Here is a 19,074-nt window from a genome sequence, read left to right as displayed (position 1 = left end):
CATGAACATTTTCCTCTTTTTTCCAAATTTGCAACACTGCCTTGGTCATTACTAGTTTTTAAACATATTTGAATTTTAAAAAATATTTTTCATATATATAAAGATATTAGCAATAAGTGTAGCTTCAGCATCGATATGATTTTCTTTCTGGTGACATTTAATTACACAAATGTATACTATACAATCATTATAAAGTAAAAGTAATTAAGACAATCTAAAAAAAAGTACAAAAAAATCATGAAAACAGAATTCATTAAAATAATTTAAATTTAAAACAAATCTTTAAAAAGTCATTAGTTCCTACATATGCAAGTAACCATATGAACATGACCCTTTTTCTATTTATTTATTTATTTATTTGTTTATTTATTCAAAAATGTAAGCTTCGGAATGCTACGACATATAGATTTGGGAATGAAATAAAACAGTGGAATGCGAAAAGTTTGGAATGAGCCGTTTTTATTTCTATATTTTTGTCCAGCCTATAGGTCCATGTCAAATGTAAACCTATGGTCACATCTCACATTTGTTTCTTTTCAAAAATGAGGAGAAAGAAAACTTATCAATATATCATAAAGCAATATTGCTGATCACTGACACACACACACACACACACACACAGTCACTGAAATCTATTAAGCAGCATGAAATCTTTAGAAATAATAAGCATATTAGTTTCTTTGTACATTAGCACCAGATGTAACAGCTAATCTTCAAAATGTGCCAATATCTCATTTTGAATCCTGTTGTAATGTTTCCATGCTCGCATCCTCAATAAACCTTTATCAGTGCAAAAGTGTCATTTTTCTTGTATGCGTATGAACTTTACAGTGTTCCTCCGCCTATTGGCGATTCACCTATTTAATGATTTTCTTTTAGCCTTGTTTAATAGAAAAAAAGTGCTTTGCGCAATCCTGTGGCATCTAAAGGCTTTTTTTTTTTTTTGGGGGGGGGGGGGGGGGGCGTCAATAACATCTTTTCACTATTCACGGCAGGGCTTCCAACACTGGACTGATAGAAAAACTGTAAACAGCATGTAATCTTATTTTGCAGTTGGTAGCACACAATTAGCACTGATTGACACATTCAAATAGAATATTTCAAGTAGCGTCACAAGCGCCCAGCCAAAAGCAACAACAACAACAAAATCTTCCTTTTTTTTTTTTTTTTTTTTTTTAACGGGAAAGCTGTACGCATGAAGCGATGACAACGATTGAAATTGATGGAAGCTGCAGGAATGATGATCATGAAACTTTCCATGTGTAGGTGGGGGGAAAAAAAGCGTAGCAATTTAGCGTCGCCCACCTGTCCAGGATGCCCGACTCTGACTGGGGCTCTGTTAAATAAATCGTAGAAGTTATCATTTATTCGCTTAGCTTGCATTAGTATTATGGACGATTTTGATGGTTGCTTGCTGACCGTGAGAGAAAGGAAGATGTCTCGCCTTCAAGAAGATGACTCAGCAGGAATCATCAGAGAGAAGGGCGCCTTGACCAAGGACGTGGCCGGTGTTGGTCTCATATCTCCACCTTGAAACCCTCCCCTTAGTGTGTTGTGTCTTGTAGCTTAGTATGTTATGTCTTGTAGCTTAGATACCTCCCTATTTCAAATAAATACAGGAGCAGTGGGGGGAGATTGTTTAGAGCGTGATGGGAGGCTGTAATCTGAACAATCTCCCGTACGTCCTGCTCATGAGCAAAAGAAACCAGCGTCTTCATTCCTGTGTGTCTATTTTTTATAGGTGTTGGGTGAGATAGATCCAACAGGGCTCCTTTGGCCAAATTTCCTCGTCGGAGTTCGTCAAAGCACAAGCCCCAGAATTCGCCCAAAATGACTGCTTCAAACCAAAACAGCTAGTTCACCTTTCAATTTTGGGCACGGGTACTTGAGACTTTTTTGTGCGTCCTGTTATGATAGACATATCCACCAAATTCCGTGTCGATTGGGGAAACTGGCTGATTCCCCCCACCCCCCCACCCCTCCAGCTTTCTAACAAAGTACAAGCCCTGGATTTCAACCAAGATGGTTTCTTCAAGCCAAAATGGCCGAATCCTTGTTGACTTTCAGGCGCGTGTCCTTGAGCCTGCTATGATAGACACATGCACCCAATTTTGTGTCGATTGGTGAGACTACTGTCATGTGCTTTTTCACCCTGCTTTCGAACATAGTTTAGCTCTGGAATTTGCCCAAATTTGGTTTCTTCAAACGGCAAATGGCCGACTTCTCGTTCGCTTCCAGACACGAGTCCCTGAGGCTTTTTCTTGTGTCCTGTTTTGGTAGACACATCCAGCAAATTTGGTGTCGATTGGTAAAACTAATTTCAGGGGCCTTTTTTTTTTTTTTTTTTTTTTGAAACTGTTCCAGTGGGTGCTAGTGAGTGAGTCTTGGGGGAATCATCCTCCGGGATACCTAAAATACACCAGGATACATACACTTGCAAAAATTGTCAGGTTTTTGAGCATGTTAAGGCCCCTAAATAATAATTTCAAGATTCCACTAATAAGACTAATAATGTATGCACCACTTCATAGAAAAATATACAGACTCTGACACTCGGTAATACATTCTTCATAGTATGTGGACAATAGTTAAAAGCAAATAAATCTCCTTAATATATTTGCTATCTTGGTAAAACGTCACATTTTCTTTCAAAAGATACCCCAGATAAGGTGATTGCATCTCAGTGGGGAAATTGTAATACTCTGTAAAACTCTAGTTTACATAACTCCAATGTAATACAACTTCATAATTCCATTCACAAGGTGCGTCTAGTTACAATGTAGCTTATTAGTGGGAGGATCGTTTTAATAGAATATTTCAAACATTCGTCATACCGTGACAAAGTGCTCAGGATGTAAAATGGTGATACATGGACGACAACTCGATCAAAAAGCAACAGATACTAGAAGAACATGTTAGCTCGGTTAAAATGAAAACAAACCAAAAGCATTTTCACTTCAGCCGTTGAGTCACGTTGGCCAAGGCCACGGCGAACGCCTGCACCGCCGAGAAGGGATACTGGAAATCCAGGATGTAGGCGTTCCCGTCGATGCGTCCAAACTGCATCACCTAAAAAAAAGTTTGAGGGATTAAAGGATAAAAATGGCCAGGATGCAAATAAATTAGCAAGTGGCACCACCTGTAACTTTTGTATCATGTTGCCAAATGTCAAAACAACTCAAGGTCAAGAATGTCTTCTTGAGTTGTCACAATCGTAGTTTGCAGCGCAACGGGGTCGTGGTAAGGATGGCTGTCACACAGTCCCGAGAGCCGAGTTCGAATGCCGGTTCTCCAGGTACTCCGGCTTCCCACAAAATCCCCCAAACGATCATGTGAAGTTAATTGGGACTCAAAATTTCCCACAGATACGGATGTGAGTGTGAACTGTTGTTTGTCTATATGTGCCATGCGATTGACCAACACACAGTCCATGGTGTACCTTGCTTCTGTTGCCAAAAGTCAGCTGCAATAGGGTCAGGCTCACCCATAACCCACAAGTGTCCATGGATGTCTTCAATCAGCCTCAAATGCATGTTTGGAATATGGGAGGCAACTGGAATAGCCGGCGTACCCAGTGAACAGAGACTAAAACCCGTATCTTCGGACCATGAGGCAGAGGTGGAAAAAAACTATTCTGCCAGCTATGACATCCATCAATCCATCAAATTACCTGTCGGCCGTCCAGCTCAATCTGGAAGTTCTTTGCAGACTCCTGCGTGACCCGTCCTCCGAAGTCCAGCTGGTAGACCTGCGTCGCTTCGTTCCACAGAGGCTGCTTGTTAGCCATCACGTAGACGAAGCCCTGGCTGCCCAAACTGCGGTCCTCCCGTTCGTTAGCCTTGCGGCACTTCATCTCCTCCAGCTCGCTGGCCATGCGAAGGCTGCGCTTATTCTTCCAGCTCTTCTTGCTGCTCTGGTTCTGGTTCATCAGCTCGTCGCCGCTGATAAAAAGCTCTGGCTCGCTCTCCGAGCTGTCCTGGAACTCGTTGGCGGCTCGGCTTATCTTCTTGGTTCTGTTGAGCTGCTCCCGTGGTCCCTTGGGCTTCTTCTTTTCTCTGCTGCCCAGTCGCGGGCTGGCAATCAGAGAGTTGAAATCAGACAGCGTGCGACCATCCTTTCTGGACACCGATGACACGTTGGCCTCCTCGGCTCGGCTGTCCAGTCTCTTGCGGCTTTTTTTGTTGAACCGGTCTGACTCCTGTGGCACGGGACTTTCATTGAGGGAAGATGGCTCTGGAAAGCTGTTGCCAGACTCGGCCAGATCCTCGGTGGCGCACTTAGAGGGGGGTAACTCGTTGGGCGGCGGTGGAGGAGGCTGGGGGGGTGGTGGAGGTGGCGCAGTCGGAGGCGGTGGCGAGAGAATGGGCTTCTCTAATATTTGATGTGTTTTGGTTGGGAGGGGAGGTGCAGGGGGGTCCTGCATGGGTGGCGGGCAGGGGTACGGATTCCAGGGGTGAAGGTTGACAGGGTGCAGCTGAAGTCCGGCGCAGGAGCTGGCCCCTGGGTACATTGGTGGCAGGGTGCAGCATGCCAAGTTAGCTAGACTTGTGGAGTACGCTGTCGATAAAACTAAATTGGAGTCCTGCTGAGCAAATTGGACGGGCAGAACCACTTCGTTTGGCACACACTGGGGTGGGGGGTTCTGTAAGGTCTGCATGGGGGGTCTCCTGTGGCCTACACCGGGAGGGAAGGGAGAGAGGGATATTTGGTAGCCCGATGGGAATGCGAGGGTGCTTGTGCTAGGGCTGGACGGCGGCTTAGTTGTGAGGACGAACGGTAGCCGGGTCACATCCAAGTGCTGTGTCTGGCCGAGAATGAGAGGAGGGGGTTTGTGAGGGGGCGGCGGGGGGGTCAGCATGGTCTGCTCCGGGGCGAGCCAGAACTCTTCTGCGGTGGAGCCGTCCCACTGATAAGGCGGAGGGCGTTTTGCCGTGAGGCCGACGTCACCGAGGGTCATCTGACGGACGGATTTGTCCAAGTGACAGTGCTTACTCAGAGTCTCGTCCTCGGTGAAGGCAGAGTTGACGTACACGCTTCTGTCCCGACTGGTGTCCATGGAACCTAGGAGGCTGTAGGATGACTGGGAGGCGCTTTTGGAGTGCACAATGATTGTGCTGTGGTGTACTGCTTTCTCCGGGGGGAAGTCCTGCCTGACCACCGTGCCGCCTGCAATGCCGCTACTAGATGTCCCGCCGCCGCTAACGCTAACACTGGTGCTGCTGCTGTTGCTGCTGCACTGCGTGCATGTGTACAGTGCCGTGGGCACCCTCTGTTGGTAGGTCAAACCCAATCCGCTGTTCATCTTGGCCTTGGTAGGAAGCGTCCTGGAGCTGTCCATCATAGCGGGCACTTTGAGCGTCACGTCGCGGTGGTCGCGGCGCAGAGTGGCAGCAATTAGACTGCTTTCCATTCTTGGTGGCGGAGGAGCGAGGGTGGCCGGGACTTGATTGGCTGGATCCGGATAAGGGGGCGGGTCTCCACTCGGTATGGAATACCGGGGGACTGACAGACGGCTGAGTGTTGCCGAGCTGTAGGGAAGATGAATCTTTTTATTCTCAGAGGAAGTGACCTTCAGCGTGGCCGAGCCGTGGGCAGTGTACGCATTTTGGTTGTGGATGAGGCGTCTTCGGGGGCGACATACTTCCTCCACGTTACCGCTGCTGTCAAACGTTGTGATCCTTTCATACCCTAGCGGCGTCGGGTACTGTATGGTCACTGGGTGAAGCAAAAAGTCATCTTTCTTCAGGCAAGCGTCTGGAGCCAGGATGCCGGGGCTGTCGCAGTTTGTGACCAGCATTTGGACCGTTGCCTCTGCGGTGGCCGCTGCAGATGCCACTGTACCCGGGTACGGAGGAGGAGGATGCACCTTCCTCACGTGAATCTCCACAGATCCACCATCTCTGGTACTAAAGGAAGGGGGTAAAGTCCGGGGCAGGCTTGGCTTCAACATGTGATCTCGATCCAGTCCCGGCTCGGTGGTTGGTGGTGGAGGAAGCGGAGGCAGGAGATGTATCTGCTGTAGGGAGATGGTGGGGTATCCGGTGGGTGCGGGAGGCAGCGTCATTTGCATCTTCAGCTGCTGCTGCATTTGCTGGTGCTGCCTCTGCATTTGCTGGTGCTGCTGCTGGATCTGTTGGTGCTGCTGCTGGAGCTGCTGCTGTTGCTGCCTCATCTCCTGAATCTGCTGGCGGATCTGCTGCTGCTGTTGCTGCATCTGCTGCTGCTGCTGTTGCATTTGCTCATGTTGCATCTGCATTTGCTGCTGCTGCTGCTGGATCTGCTGCTGCTGCTGGAACTGGTGGCCCCCCGCCACCGGTGGTGGATTCTGCGGCATCTGCTGGTGCTGCTGGACCTGGTGCTGCTGCTGATGCGGAGGCCGCTGGTGGTGCAGCTGCTGGAGATGATGGTGCTGCTGCTGCTGGGCCTGCGACGGTTGCGGCTGCTGCCTGGACTGCTGCTGCTGCTGTTGCTGCCGAGGCGGCTGGGGCGGGAGATGGTGAGGAGGTGGCGGCGGAGGTAGCGTACCGGGGAGAAGCGGACCCATTTCCAGCCTGTTGAAGATCACCTGCCCTGGGTTTGAGTATCTGGCCGGAAGAGGATACGGCGCGGCAACTGGGGGGTCCTGGCTGCGGTCGGAAACAGGAATGGAGACAGACGCGGCCGCTGCTGCAGCCGCCGCCGCGTTGGTCGTGGGGTTGGTGAGGACGTCAAGCTGAATGTTCTGATTGGCCAGGAGAGACTGGACCAGGCCGATGCTCTGAGTGGGCGACATGGCCTGCGCCGGGCTGTGGATGGGAGCGATGGGAATGTTGACGGTGCAGGGCGGGTTGTCTCCGGACGACGAGCCCATCACTTTACAAGGGGAGACGTCGGTTAGTTCCTTTTAGCCAGGTGTGGGAAGTAACCGAGTACGACTACTTTGTTGCTGTACTGATTTACTGTTTTACTATTACTTAAGTACAGGAGTTGAATCAGTACTCCTAATTTTACTTTTACCTTATCTGTACTTTCACTTAAAGAGTGGTAGTTTTTGGGGACATCAGCTGTTGCTAAATAATAAACCTGGTAAGTCGTCCTCGTCCTCGCTGAACACGTTGGGGTTAAACACAGGCAGGCTCATGAAGTCATGCGATATCTTGCGCACCTCCGGGAGGTAAATGGTCATCTGCCGCGGTTGCAAATGAAGCAAACTTGTCTTGTAGATGACTGAAACACACAAACGCAAACTTGAGCAGATTGGCTATATCGTTGACTCGCCCGTATTGCGCTGAGTAGTCGGACAAACATCCTTTGCGTGAAGTTCCATTTCCTGTTCATCCTCACTAAACTTGAGGTGTCAAAGGCCGCATGATGTCATTTTGGGTTCCGGATTACTGTGTGTTAGGTGTGTAATGGGACATGTATTTGGTTTGGGTATGGTATAGAGGCGTCATCTTTCAGAGATATCTGACAATCGGGCCTCTGTTGACTTTGACTGCAAGTAAGAGAAAATGCTCAAATTGGTTCCAATTGTCGCTAGGTGTGTACCCCACTTTACATTTGTGATCGTCAACGTCGACTGTTTTCCGATGAGTTTGAGAAAATCCCTCTTAACACATCCAACACCGCAGGATATTCATTCAGAGACATTCAACAATCGGGCCTTTGCATACTTTGATCGGAAATAGAGGAATCAAGCTCAAAATTGTCCCAATTATCAATATGTGTGTAACCGGCAATTATTTTTTATTTGTTTTAAGAATTGAAACAGGGTTGTTAACAATACTCTTTCCTGGGGTGTGTCAAATTTACAAGACATTTATTTTCACTTTAGAGCTATTTGAAGTATAAAGTTCCTTGGCTTTTTTTACAACACTTACTTACCTGCGCCGAGATTGGCGGGCAGAAACGAGGCCAGTCCCACAATTTTGAACTTGGTCCCCCAGATGTTGGACGTGACCTGAGCCAGATAATTGTGCTGCAGAGCACAATGATAGAAGGCAGTAGTGAAAAGCAATAGATGCTAAATATCCTCTAAAGGGGAGCCTCGGTTTATGATGGTCCCGACACAAGATTTCAAGGTAACAAGGTTCAGGTGCACGATTTTAGTTTTGCCCAGTGGCGTAAGAAAATGCGGTCACTCTCAATTTAGTGTCTGTTTTTCAATAGACTATAGTTTTATAGTTATGGCCTCGAAATGTTTTTTATATATTTTTTTTACTGTAATTATGACTATGCTACTATATTAAAGTAGGTTGACAGACTATGGGACGTACAAATTTGGGTTATGTCGTGGCCATAGAAACGGAAACAGAGGATCCCCTGACTCAAAAAACACTGCCGAAACAACAAAGGAGTTGATAAGGGGCAAGAAGTGGAAGGTTTACAATGGTCAAGTCAATCTGCAGATTTAAACCCAATAGAGCATGCATTTTACCTGCTAAAAAGGAAAGCAATGGTAGAATCCCCACAAATAATTTTTACTATACTCAAGGTCACCAAAGCAGCTGTTGCTCAGTTGGTAGAGCGGGTTGTCCAGTGACCGGTTCGAATCCCGGTTCTGACTGTCCACATGTCGAAGTGTCCTTGGGCAATACAGTGAATCCTAATTTTCTCCCGGTGGGCCTGGCAGCGTATCGCATGGCAGCAGCCACCCATGCGATACGCTGAATCGCTGAATACCGATGAATGTGTGTGTGAATGTGAGGCTTTATTTTAGAGTGCTTTGGGCACTAGGATGTTGGCAATAAAACACTTTATAACTGCAGTCCATTTATTTATAAAAATGTGTTGTTTCGTTACGTATCAATTCAGGACGAAACTCCGTCGTAAAATGAAGCCCCCTGTACTGTTTTTGCTGTTGCCGTAATGTGTAGCCAGGTAGCGTGTGTGGTACCCCAGTGAGTCCATCCATAGAAAACTCCCGACGCGTCTGGCTGGGGGATCGAACCAGGGGCTTCTTGGACGGCAACCGCGGTGACCGGTGGACCTCCTGGTGGGCTCGGGACAGTTTAGGAGATTTGCGCGGTTCCAAGTTCATTCTACGGAGCAAAAATAAACTGTGATCTCATCCATGTGTTTTACTGTGGAATATTTGCAAAGATTTGTGAATAGTAGATGGCCCGGCGAAAACCATGAATACCCTAAATATACCCAAAGCTATAAACCCTAAACACTTCATAATTTCGGACTCATCATATGACATTGCCGTGAAAAAGAAATGGCTGTCAGATTAGTCAATTTGAAGATAGAACACAAAAATATGTGAATATGTGCGGGTTTTTTTCACCCAATAGCTTTAGTTTTCCAGTTCTCAGCTATTGTGTTTTCTTTTGTGTAATGCTCTAAGATGGCACAAGATGGCGCCAAAGCAAATTGGTGTCAAGAAAGTATGTTGAAGTGATACACCCCCACTGAGAGACAATTTTTGTACTGTCCAGGTATGTTGGGGAAGAGCTAAGTTTACCCCTTGTTGTTCGTGGAAGTTATGGAGAGTCACTTTTTCTAACTCAAATCTATCCTTCATTTATTTATGAGAGTAATGTCGTGGTAAATCGTGAACTCACGATTCACGGCAGGGGCTCGGCGACTGTGTGTGAATACGTGCTTGGTAGTAAGGCCCACCTGTTCCCCCGAGAGAACTTGGGGGACTTCTTGCCGACCCATTCGTCACTTAGCTCCACGTCGCTGGAGTCGGAGCAGTTGCAGCTGTCGGCGTACGAGATCACGGGGTTGACGCACACCTCCTCTGAGGGGGACAGAAAAACATTTTGGATTTGTATTTTTTTCCCCAGGCTAAGGCATCAAGAGCGAGCTTGTTGTTTCTCAAGGTCAATGACAAGCAGCGTGAGTAGAGAACGTGCTTCGCCCATCAAGCACTAAGCCAGACATTCTTATTCTCTCACTTTGACTACACTGAGCTGACATTCAATCTTTGGAAGTGTTGCCAGGCAACCAGGCGCATTAGTCTCTACAATAGTTTTACTTGTACTCACTGACGGAGATTTAATAATAATGATAATACAGTTTTTATGAAATTGAAAAATAATTACTGATTCAATGTGAGGATTATGATGATGATGATGATGATGATGATGAGGTTTTTACTAGTAATAATAATTAAAAGAACAATACAAATAACACAAACAATTTATTTACTTTTAAAATGATGATAAAAATGATTAATTTATTAATCTAATACATTTTGATAAAAATGATTAATTTATTAATTTAATTTAAGTGAGTAGAATTGTTTTTTACTATAATCCTTAATAAATTATAACAAGTAGTTATTTAAAATATTGGGATTTTTCTTCCTGTAATTATGTTGTTGTTGGAAATGCACACAACACAAACATTTACTTTTAAAATGATGATAAAAATGATTAATTTATTAATTTAATTTAAGTGAGTAGAATTGTTTTTTACTATAATCCTTAATAAATTATAACAAATAGTTATTTAAAAAATTCGGATTTTTCTTCCTGTAATTATTTTGTTGTTGGAAATGCATACAACACAAACAAATAATACAATAATGAATGAATAAACTAAGGTTTAAATGCATGTAAAAATCCAGTGACTCAAAAATGAAATGAAATATGCACATCCGAATAACAAGACAAACTATCGATGTAGCACTTCCTTGATTTTTGTGTACATTTAGTAAGCGCACCCTACTCACCCGCTTTGCTGTCAGTTTTGGGATCCGTGATGACAAACTCGGGCCTCAATTTGCTGATGCGTCGGCCCTTCAGGATGGGCACCAGCCCCCCCAGGTACTCCAGGTAGAGGGTGTAGCAGGGGCCGCCTGCCTCCGGGCTGTCCTCCGCCCGTTTCATGGTGCAGTGCAACCGCTCGTTGCCCGTTGTGGGGTAGCTGACAAAGTCTCGGATATTGTTGGGGTCCGGAATCGGGGGCTACGACAAAAATAGTTACTCTATGTTTTCCAACCTTTATTGAGCCAAGGGACATATTTCACATTAGGCACACCACCAAACTAAAATGGACTTATTAACGGCAAGCGAGACAGTGGTCGGGCGGCACCTTGATGGTGGGGATGAAGGCGCTGGTGACATAGGAGCAGAGCAGCGAGGGCATGTTCAGCTTGCCCACGTCCTTCTCCTCCCGCAGGGCGCTGGCGATGCCCTGTTGGCACAGCAGCTGCAGGCTGGCCACGCGGTGCTCCACGCGCACCACGTAGAGGGCCGGCCCGCATGCCAGGAACAGGCGTGAGTCTCGGTGGCCCCAGCAGAGGGTGGTGATGGGCCTCTGAAACCAGAAACTCCTCAGACAAGGTGCCGACAACCCTGAACGTGTCATTTTAACAGCAAAATCATCACGTTTTGGGTTGGTACTTCCTGTAGGTGGCGATAACGCAACTAACTGACTGTTTACGTGACTCAATGGGTGCTGCTGTTTTGATTAGCAACAGCTTTTTAATGTCTGTGTGTAAACTACAGTGTCTAAGAACTGAGACAATTATACAAAGACAAAGCACATTTTTTTTCCTGATGGGCGTTAAGGGAGCCTTGATTTTTTGTATTGTTTTTGTGACAGCGGCCTCTTGGAAAACTAATCTCGGCCCTGTGCGTGTTCCACATATATTGAGGACGGACAATAAAATTCTACCATACCATCCCATTTACAGTCACATTCACTCTTATGGACAACTAAGAGTCTTCGCGGAAACTACAATGCATGTTGGTGAATGTGGGAGGACGCCAGGAGATCTGTTTCGTCAACAGCCTCAACTACTGTAGATTGCTGGCGAAAAGGAAGAGGCTAAATTGGCAATTTTGGTACCTGTGCGGGCGTTTCCAGAGTGTAGATGTGTTCCCCTTGCACATTGTAGAACTTAACCAGAGCGTTCCTGGTCACGCCGGCGTCGGAGGGCAGCCCGTGTCGCTCCATGCCGGTCACGGCCAGAAGGTCGCCCTGGGAGCACCACTGCGCCTCCACATCTAGAAACGCGGGGACCAGCGTATATCGGCGATGTTTAGGCTTCGTTTGTGTTTACATCATCTTTCGCCATTGAAATGAATTGAAGTGCTGTTAATCTGTTCCGTTCTCCGTAGAAAAACACAACGAACATTTTTGCTGTATAATAAGCCAAACAAATAAGAGTCACCGTGACTCTCAGTGAGTCAGGAAAGTGTGCTAATATTGGTCATTTTTTTGCAGAGGATAAAGAATATATCGTTGTGAGTATTTTGATATCGTCTTTGTCCATCTGTGAGCTCCACAGTCTGTGTTCAAGTATCTGTGGCTTAAAGGGTGATAATGCTCCAACTTTTGATGTTTCATGTGTTAGCATTAAGCTAGCAGGGTCATTTATAAGGCAACGTTATTTGGTTGTTTAATACACGTAAAAAATACGCATTTTATGTTTACTTTAATTGCGAGTGGCATTAAAACGCTTCCTCTTTTTTGAAGAATTGCTGACGAAGTGCCGTACTGCAAAGTGACTCGAGTCGAGTTCGCTGCCGCCATACAGCAACCGTGTGATACGTCGAGCTTGACTGCGGTCGTACCTTTCAAACCCGAGCGAATGACGGCGGGTGACAGGTCGTCGTAGTTGCTCATCAAGCTGATTTCTCCCGACAAGAAGGTGACGGTCAGCAAGGGCTTCACTCGCCGCACTGAACACAACAACGTCAATCCACAGTAAATATTTGTAATTCCGCCCACTGTCACGGATGCACAGAATGCGGCGAACGTCTTCTGACTAACACGGCAGCCGCTGTCCCACTTGTACTGAACATTAGGCTGCCTCGTCATCACTAACATCTAATTATTAAAGAAAAACCTTGGCTAATGCACCACGTGCTGCTTCACTAAGTTCAAAAAGGCAAGGTCTTAATAAAGCGTGTGAGGGTCGGGACCTAAAGGCAGGAAGTTGTCGTCGGAGTCGGTGTCGCTCTCCGTGCTGTTCTCCACCAGGAAGTCGGGGCAGTTCCAGGACATGCCCACGATGCCGTCGGACTCGTGCAGCAGCACGTGCGCCAGCATGCGGCCGTGGCAGTCCATCACGATCACCTGGCCGTCAGCCGTACCAAACAAAACCTGAAACGCACCATGGATGTTTGTGCATCCCTATCGCAGATTAAGAATTGATCGTAATTTCTCTTGTATAATGCGCACCCATGTATAATACGCACCCCCAAAGTTGACCTCAAAATTCTGGAAAACCCTTCTACCTATGTAGAATGCATTTTTACAATGCATGATTTTGCTTCTATCCATATGATCAAAACATAAAGTATTATCTGTTATTAGAATTATTTTGAAGATAAGCACTTTATTGGAACACATAACACTTTCTTTTTATTTACTTGCTCTTATTTTGAAATTCATAACCGTACTTTTATTTAGTAAATAAGAAAACACATAGTTGCGCTCATATGTTTGATTACCCGGGTAGAATTTGTGAGATGGGTACAATTCTTTAAAGCCAGGCAAAGCACATTTAATTTGATTTTAATGGGATTCAAATTAAACTGTCAAGCATTTTCAGAAAAGCATTATCATTAAACAAAAAATAACCATGGAGAAATTAATGGTGGTTGTTGTTCAGTCATCAGTTGTATTTAAAACAAAAAAACAATATTTCACAAATTCTGCCTGGGAATGTAAATTTATGAGCACAAGTGTACATTTATGCAGTCAAATGTATCCCTGTCATACTGGAATGAAAGTGGAGGCTACACCTTTCTCATAACCTCTAGGTGGCGGCATACATTTATAAAATGTGAAAGTTTTTTTCATCTTCCCCTATACCTATGTATAACGTGCACTATTGACTTTTGACAATTTTTTGGGAGAACAAAAATGCAGATTATACACGATAAATTACCGTACCTCTTCAACTCACACACTCATGAAACTCCCTCATACACACTCCATACTGAAATGTTGCCATATAATAATATACTGAAACATTCAGTATCGTGTATAACAGTGTTTTAGTAATGTGTGTGAGAGCATTACAAGTGTGTGTGTGTGTGTGTGTGAGTGCGGGCACCTGCTGGTCGTCGGGCGTCCAGATGCCGCACGTGATCTGGCTCTCCAGGTTGATCTCCGAGGACCAGTGGCGCTGCCCGCTGACCGAGCCCACCAGCACGAAGCCGTCGCGGTAGGCGATCAGCGCCTGCGTGCCGTCGTGGGACCACGTGAAGTCGCTCATCTGCAGCGCGGGAAGATGCACAGCGGGCCAAAACCGTGACACGTGGTTACAGCGTGAGTGACCTTTCGTCAGCAATCGCAGTGAAAAGTGGCGTACACGCGGTCGGCTACATCTTTGTATGCAAAATCCCAAAGACTTACTTGGGCTCCTCTGTCGTTGACCAGCTCCACCGACCATCTGCCCTCGTATTGAATCCACACGAAAATTCCTCCCTCCATGTCACACGTGGCCAACTTCTGGAATGGTTCGTTCCAGCGCACCAGCACCACCTGCAGCGCACAACAAATACCGTACGTACAAACATGTTTTGACGGCTACCTTCGGTTGTTAGCCGCATGCTATCTAGCTTAGCATCTGCTTGGTAAAGTGTGGATGGGGTGATGTCATTTCCTGTTTTCTGGTTTGGTGCGGTCGTACCTTTCAAACCTGAGCCAATGACGGCGGGAGACCCGTCGTCGTAGTTGCCCATTAAGCTGATTTCTCCATTTTGTACCTTACTATTCCATTCAGTTCCATTTCCTGTTCTACGGTTAGCGCAGCACTGTTCCCCTTTCCCATCATCGGTATCTTTATGTTCATTTGGCACCATTTTGTTCATTTGGTACGCCTGTGTTGATTTCCTGTTCTATGGCTATCGTCAATTTTGTTCATTTGGTTCACTTCTGCTCCATTTCCTGTTCTATGATTATCATCGCACTTTTCCTGGTTGCATCATTGGTACCCCTTTGTTCATTTGGTGCCGACTGTTTGCTTTTTCTATTTTGTTCCGTTTGGCACCCCTTTGTTAATTTGGTACCCCTGTTCCTTTCCTGCATGATGGGCATCTCCAATTTTGTTCCCTTTGGTACCCTCCTACTTCTTTTTGCCGCCACTACTAGTAACCTTGTGTTCCATTTGGTGCCCTGCCGTCCATGGCAAACTGCAGAATGCGAAACTTGTTGTGTGTTACCTCGCTGTTGTGCCCCCTCAGGTTGAAGTTGATCCTCTGCGGAGTGCTCCTGTCCCTGCGGCAGTGGCTGGAGGTGAAGGTGACGCCCACCACGCCGCGCCCGTTGCCCGTGGCCAGCCATCCCTCCTCGTAGTAGCGCCGGCGGCACACGGGCTTGTCCTTCTCGCTTTTGGGCACGCGGCCCTTCCACGACAGGCACAGGATGTTGGAGTCGCTGCACAGGATGGGACCGTGTTCCACGGCCGCCAACATCCCTACTGAGTGGCCCGGCTGGACGGGCGGACGGACAGACAGGAAGACACATGGCGGCGCAGCCAGGCGTTAGATGCTCGCTGTCGGACGTTTCATTAGGTACACCTAAAACCGCTAACCGCATGGAAGAGTAGGGCTGGGTCAGAATTGACCACTATGGAGGTCTCAAGTTAAGGTTTCACAGCCTGGGTTAAGGTTTCAAACGAGAGTTAGGGTTTGAAATGTGGGTGAGGGCTTTTGTAAAAAAAAATTCAAATGAGTGCTTAAGCAATGTTTAGGGTTTCAAATTAGGGTTTGAAGCAAAGGCTAGGGTTTCAATTTGGGGTTTCAAATCAGTGTTAGGGTGTCAAAACAGGGTTTCAAACTTCAAACTTTTGATTTTCAATTTCAAACAAACTCTTAGGGTTTCAATTGAAGGTTTCCAGCCTGTGTTAGAGTTTCAAACAATATTTTTTTTTAAATTAGGGTTTAATGTTATGGTTAGGATTTCAAATCAGGTTTTGGGTTTCAAACAAGGCTTAAGGTTTCACTTTGGGGTTTTACGCCAAGGTTAGTTCGGGTTTCAAATGAGACTTTCAAGCCTTGGTTAGGGTTTCAACCTTTGCTTAGGGTTCCACATTAAGGCTTTGAGCCGGGGTAGGGCTTCAAATTAGATCCACATAATAAATGCCTTACCCCTGATAGACGTTAGAAATGACGGAAGAAAAGGCGGCCTCGGAGGTTGAGAGCGAGATCAAATGAGTTTGACAGTCAAAGACTAAACAGAGCAATCACCATGGCAACGGTTGCTGTGGATCAAGATGATGATGTCATCGACCGCAGTCACTTGTTTTACTCTCTTTGTACAGACGGACCAAATGTCTCAATTTTCACCGATTCAACCGACTATCTGGACTCTTTTCCAGAGCCAGCACTCATCACTGTTACTGTACTTTTTTAAAATGTTTTTTTTTTTTACATTCTCTATTGGGTATGGGGACGTAGCTTTATCCAGTCAACTATGCGGATGGCCGCATAACCTTACCCGGAACCTGCTTAAATGTTGCTGTGTTCAACTAACTTTTTTGGATGAAAGCATAGCTTTATCTCGAGCTGGGTTCACTTTGTTTTTTGACAGAAGCAACTGACCGTGCCGGTGGCCGCATAGCATGGCTTGATTGGAACCTGTATTTATTTAGTTTGGATTTTTGGACGGATTCATTCAATGACAGCCGCACAGCTTTATCCAGCGGCGGGTATATTTACTTTTCTCACCGATTCCAACGACTATGCGGACAATTGCATAGCCTTATCCGGAGCCTGCGCTTATGTGTGTTGATTTTAGAGGGATTTTTGAGGGATTCAGCCGACTATGCGACGACGAATCCTGGCCAGGATATGGTGACGATCACCTACCTCATAGCTTCTGGACATGTTGAGTCAAAAAGCCTCCGTGGAAGGCGTCCATGTTTCCATTCAGATGGACGGTGGCTCTCTGCTCTCGTTCTCTCTGGTGTTGACTTGGTCAGTCGCCGAGTGGACGTGACGAGCTTACCACAACCGAGGCGAGCTCAGAGTTGGACGTCGGTGGCCCATCCCTTGACGTCTCTCCCCTGTTGCAGTGGATAATTGTCACTTAGAAGACAGGGGGGGGGGGGGGGGGGGGGGATAAAAAAAAATAATAATAATCCAGCCTACAGGCTAAGGGATGTCGCTCTTGTTGAATAATCATCATTCCGCAGCATCAACCTTGAGAGTCACATTTTTTCAAAAAAATCTTCTTTATATAATTGTGTGTCTGTGCAACAACCAGCTGCCGCATTGACAGAACTGGCCCGTTTCCACGGGCATTAACACAGTCTGTTCATCCCCTTTTTGACGGCCAAATCACTGTTTCACATACACATCATCATTTTTCACCACATGCCTGTGCATATTTGTGGGAAAAAAAATCATTCATGTTATGTTTGTAAATGAGGGGGGGGGGGGTGCATCGGATATGCTAACACTGAAAAAAAAGACGATAGATAGCTTAAATAATGGAAATATGTATTGTAACGACAAGCAGGATGCAGTTGTACGTACCGGTGATGCGGATCCCGTCCAGGCGCTGGCCGGCTGCAGCGAGCGTGTGCAGTCCGCTCCCACCTTGGTTGGCCGGAAGGGGGCGGGGCCTTGGGATGGTAGGCGCGTTCAATGCACGCCGAATTGCGAGTCGGACTCAGTGGAGCCGAATACTGCCACGAAGATGCGCGGGAGCTACTTGTGAGTGCGGCTTTATGCGCGGTGAAAACGGATTTCGCCGCATTTTTAATCGGGGTTTCGTTCACAGGAGGGTGGATCACACAACTGGCAACCTGTGATGTATGGAAATTAAAAGACAGAATCAATCAATATATCCCACTGGGCACCCTCCAATTTTTCATGATACCGTATATGCAACCCCAATTCCAATGAAGTTGGGCCGTTGTGTTAAACTTAAATCAAAACAGAATACAATGATTTGCAAATCATGTTCAACCTATATTTCATTGAATACACTACAAAGACAAGATATTTAATGTTCAAACTGATAAACATGATTGTTTTTAGCAAATAATCATTAACTTACAATTTTATGGCTGCAACACGTTCCAGAAAAGCTGGGACAAGTGGCAAAAAAGACTGAGAAAGTTGAGGAATGCTCATCAAACATGTTTGGAACATCGCACAGGTGAACAGGCTCATTGGGAACAGGTGGGTGCCATGATTGGGTAGAAAAGGAGCTTCCCCGAATTGCTCAGTCATTCACAAGCAAAGATGGGGTGAGGTTCAACGCTTTGTGAACGAGTGCGTGAGAAAATAGTCCAACAGTTTAAGGACAATGTTCCTCAACGTACAATTGCAATTTAGGGATTTCATTATCTACGGTCCATAACATCATCAAAAGGTTCGGAGAATCTGGAGAAATCACTGCATGTAAGCGGCACCCCTCAGGCATCCCACAGGCGGCACTGCATCAAAAACCGACATCAACGTGTAAAGGATATCACCACGTGGGCTCAGGAACACTTCAGAAAACCAATGTCAGTAAATACACTTCAGCGCTACATCCGTAAGTGCAACTTGAAACTCTACTATGCAAAGCAAAAGCCATTTATCAACAACACCCAGAAACGCCGCTGGCTTCTCTGGGCCCGAGCTCATCTAAGATGGACTGACGCAAAATGGAAATGTGTTCTGTGGTCCGAGTCCACATTTCAAATTGTTTTTGGAAATTGTGGATGTCGTTTCCTCCGGGCCAAGAACCATAGAACCATCCGGACTGTTATGGACGCAAAGTTCAAAAGCCAGCATCTGTGTTAGTGCCAATGGCATGGGTAACTTATACATTTGTGAAGGCGCCATTAATGCTGAAAGGTATATACAGGTTTTGGAGTAACATATGCTGCCATCCAAGCGACGTCTTTTTCACAGATGTCCCTGCTTATTTCAGCAAGACAATGCCAAACCACATTCTGCACGTGTTACAACAGCGTGGCTTGGTAGTAAAAGAGTGCCGGTACTAGACTGGCCTGCCTGCAGTCCAGACCTGTCTGCCATTGGAAATGTGTGGTGCATTATGAAGCGTAAAATACGACAGCGGAGACCCCGGACTGTTGAACAGCTGAAGCTGTACATCGAGCAAGAATGGGAAAGAATTCCACCTACAAAGCTGCAACAATTAGTGACCTCAGTTCCCAAACGTTTA

General features: G+C 46.1%; 1 protein-coding gene across 3 annotated transcripts; it reads right to left on the bottom strand.

Moving 5' to 3' along the window:
* Nucleotides 1-802: 802 nt before the first annotated feature.
* On the bottom strand, nucleotides 803-17,687 carry tulp4b (TUB like protein 4b). 3 transcript variants are annotated; one of them, XM_061795643.1, is made up of 16 exons: nucleotides 17,430-17,678; nucleotides 16,761-16,979; nucleotides 15,114-15,383; nucleotides 14,305-14,433; nucleotides 14,003-14,164; nucleotides 12,864-13,044; nucleotides 12,513-12,620; nucleotides 11,785-11,942; nucleotides 11,026-11,250; nucleotides 10,664-10,898; nucleotides 9,604-9,727; nucleotides 8,876-9,020; nucleotides 7,864-7,957; nucleotides 7,063-7,206; nucleotides 3,671-6,852; nucleotides 803-3,069 (listed from the first exon to the last, which is right to left on the bottom strand). In XM_061795643.1, exons 2-16 carry the CDS (start codon nucleotides 16,776-16,778, stop codon nucleotides 2,953-2,955), a joined length of 5,292 nt encoding a protein of 1,763 aa, XP_061651627.1. In that variant the 5' UTR covers nucleotides 16,779-16,979; nucleotides 17,430-17,678; the 3' UTR covers nucleotides 803-2,952. The 3 variants fall into 3 exon arrangements, with proteins under 3 accessions (XP_061651627.1, XP_061651625.1, XP_061651628.1); XM_061795641.1 differs by having other exon boundaries at nucleotides 16,761-16,957; XM_061795644.1 differs by lacking the exon at nucleotides 3,671-6,852 and having other exon boundaries at nucleotides 16,761-16,957; nucleotides 17,430-17,687.
* Between the last annotated feature and the right edge of the window lie 1,387 nt (nucleotides 17,688-19,074).

The sequence above is a fragment of the Phyllopteryx taeniolatus genome, chromosome 13 (assembly GCF_024500385.1).
Source record: "Phyllopteryx taeniolatus isolate TA_2022b chromosome 13, UOR_Ptae_1.2, whole genome shotgun sequence".
Classification (NCBI taxonomy): domain Eukaryota; kingdom Metazoa; phylum Chordata; class Actinopteri; order Syngnathiformes; family Syngnathidae; genus Phyllopteryx; species Phyllopteryx taeniolatus.
Note: the sequence above shows the minus strand (reverse complement) of the source record. Positions and strands in the feature narration are given on the sequence as shown.